Source organism: Galeopterus variegatus, unplaced genomic scaffold (assembly GCF_000696425.1).
Source record: "Galeopterus variegatus unplaced genomic scaffold, G_variegatus-3.0.2 Scaffold8757, whole genome shotgun sequence".
Taxonomy (NCBI): Eukaryota; Metazoa; Chordata; class Mammalia; order Dermoptera; family Cynocephalidae; genus Galeopterus; species Galeopterus variegatus.
Genome location: NW_007734868.1, coordinates 73379 through 75883, shown reverse-complemented (window position 1 = coordinate 75883; position 2505 = coordinate 73379). Strand labels below are relative to the sequence as shown.

At 55.4% G+C, this 2505-nt stretch overlaps 1 protein-coding gene across 1 annotated transcript in view; it reads left to right on the top strand.

Moving 5' to 3' along the window:
- The window catches only part of KCNK17 (potassium channel, subfamily K, member 17), a 20085-nt gene that overhangs the window by 2285 nt on the left and 15295 nt on the right, over window positions 1-2505 (top strand). Inside the window, exon 2 of the mRNA XM_008593136.1 lies at window positions 1441-1605. Within this exon, the coding sequence (XP_008591358.1) occupies window positions 1441-1605 (165 nt within the window). The remainder of the gene's footprint in view (window positions 1-1440; window positions 1606-2505) is intronic.

The following is a 2505-nucleotide window of genomic DNA, read 5'->3' as shown; positions in this document are numbered from 1 at the left end:
CTCTGGGTACCAGACATGCACATGCAACTTCTCAAATTCCTCAAGGCCAAGAACAAGCAGTCCTCCTCCTCCCAGCCCTGCTCCTCCTCCTGTTCTAAATCTCTGTCAGTGGCCCACATCCTCACACCCTCAAAATCATCTGAGATGTCTCCCTTGCTGCCCATACCAAGGGCCAGAAGCCTGGACTTCTGAGTCTTTCCTCTCCGTTCCTCCTGTATCACTCCCTGCAGGATGCAGGCCGGGCCCTTTCCACCACTCGCCCCTGCAGGAGTCTCTCCCCTTCCAGTCTGCCCACCTCTTCTATACTGCCAGCTGCCACAAAGCACACAGACCTGGCCCTGCCTCCCCTCTGCTCAGTGACCTTGGATGAAGCCTGCCTCTCCATCCCTGGCAGCACCAAGCACAGCTTGACCCCCAATCACCTCTCAGTCTCCTTATTTGAGGTCCCAGGAACGGTCTCATCTCCCAGCCTCTGCTCCTGCTTTCTCATCTATCTAAATGTTCTTCCACAGTAGCGATCCTATCTGACCCTCAAGGAAGGCCCAGCCAAGACGTCACCTCCTCCATGAAGCCTTGTGCCCCTCCCTCCTCAGAATGAACACCTTTCTTCCCTGTATTCCTACAGATTTATATTCCTAATGATGATGATGATAGCAACTGCTACCATTTACCATGTGCCAGATACTGCCCTAAGGCTTTACACATAATGCCTCACTTTACCCTCACAACAACGCTAGAAGTATGTACTATGAGCATTCATGAGTCCCATTTTGCAGGTAAGGAAACTGACACAGAGAGAAACTGAGTAACTTGCCCAGGATCGTGCAACTACACAGCCTCCTAATGCCTAAGGCGGCATTGACCACGCTGTATTAGAATTCATTAAGTTTATCTCTGTCCCACTGAGGGCTGAGGTCATGTATCTTTCATCNACACATAATGCCTCACTTTACCCTCACAACAACGCTAGAAGTATGTACTATGAGCATTCATGAGTCCCATTTTGCAGGTAAGGAAACTGACACAGAGAGAAACTGAGTAACTTGCCCAGGATCGTGCAACTACACAGCCTCCTAATGCCTAAGGCGGCATTGACCACGCTGTATTAGAATTCATTAAGTTTATCTCTGTCCCACTGAGGGCTGAGGTCATGTATCTTTCATCTTCAGGTCCCCTAAAAGCACCATGTGGCACACCTGGCCTAGTGCTTGTTGCAAGAAAGGGAGAGAGCAGGGGAGAAAGCAAAGGGTTGTTCTCCCAGCCTGTGAGGTAGTGCAGACCTTGTCGTGACCTGGGTTCTGGGGTAAGGAGAGGGGAAGGAGCTGTCCCCATGGGCCCTGCCCTGGGGAGCCCTGGTTAGAGGGGTAGAGCTTACTTGCCCTGGCTGGGCTGGGATCAAAGAGTGCTTGTGAAGACATAAGTGTGCGTGTTGGGCTGCAGGGGCCCAGCCACCCCACAGAGCCCGGTGGTCACTCCAGCCTCTCCCCCAGGACATTGCCCAAGCCTCCAAAGACGGGGCCAACCTCCTCAGCAACACCACCAGCATGGGGCGCTGGGAGCTCGTGGGCTCCTTCTTCTTTTCCGTGTCCACCATCACCACCATCGGTAAGGGCCAGTTGGGGCCAGGGTGGAGGGGGCCAGGGAAGGTGGCCTTTCCCTGAGGGGCACTGGGGCCAGTTGCCTTTTGGAGGGTCACCTAGGGCCTTACTCCTCAAAGTGTAGTCCAGCTCTGCAGCATGGATATGACCTGAGGGCAGAATCCTGGGCCTCTCCCAGTGCTCCAGGGGATTTCTGCCTCACCCAGCCTTTCAGGAGGAAGAGGGTGTCCCAGTGGAACAGGAAAAATGCCTCTGGACACTGTAAGTGTTCAGGTCTCCTCAGCTGAGCCCACTCAACACTGAGGCCTGGGGCAGGTGGTTGGAGGAAGTGAGGGGAAAGTTGGGAAGGAAGAAGAGGCAGAAATCCAGAGAAAGAGCCTTAGACCCCCTGCTCTCAGCCCTGGGAGAGGTGGCCATTCCACCCATCTCCCTGCCTGCAGACAACAGCCCCCCATCCCCAGAGGCCTCTCCTCAGCTCACAACATTCCCCGTCGCCATCGTCCCCAGGCCCCTTTCCTCCTCACACGTGGTGACACCTGGACTGGCCCTGCCCTGCAGGAGATCCAAGGCGGAACTTGTCCCAAGAGTATGCTCAGGGGCTGTTGTGAGAAGAGCAGGCTAGACCCCTGCAGCTCTGAAGGCCAGGAAATAAAGCAAGTCGGGCCAGCCAGTCCCCTCTGCCCTCAGCATTCGCCCCAGCCCCTACATGACACTGGATTCACCACCAGGTGGCAGGCTGACATCACCGGTAACTCGGCCAGCCAGGACCCTGTCTCCATGAGGCCAGTGTCCCAGCCTTGGTCCTCCACAGAGTGGGGTGAGGCAAGAGCACCCACAGGACTCTCCATCTGGTTTCAAATCCGCCAGTGCTTCCTGGAAGCGGATCTCAGGGCTACTTGGGAGCTTG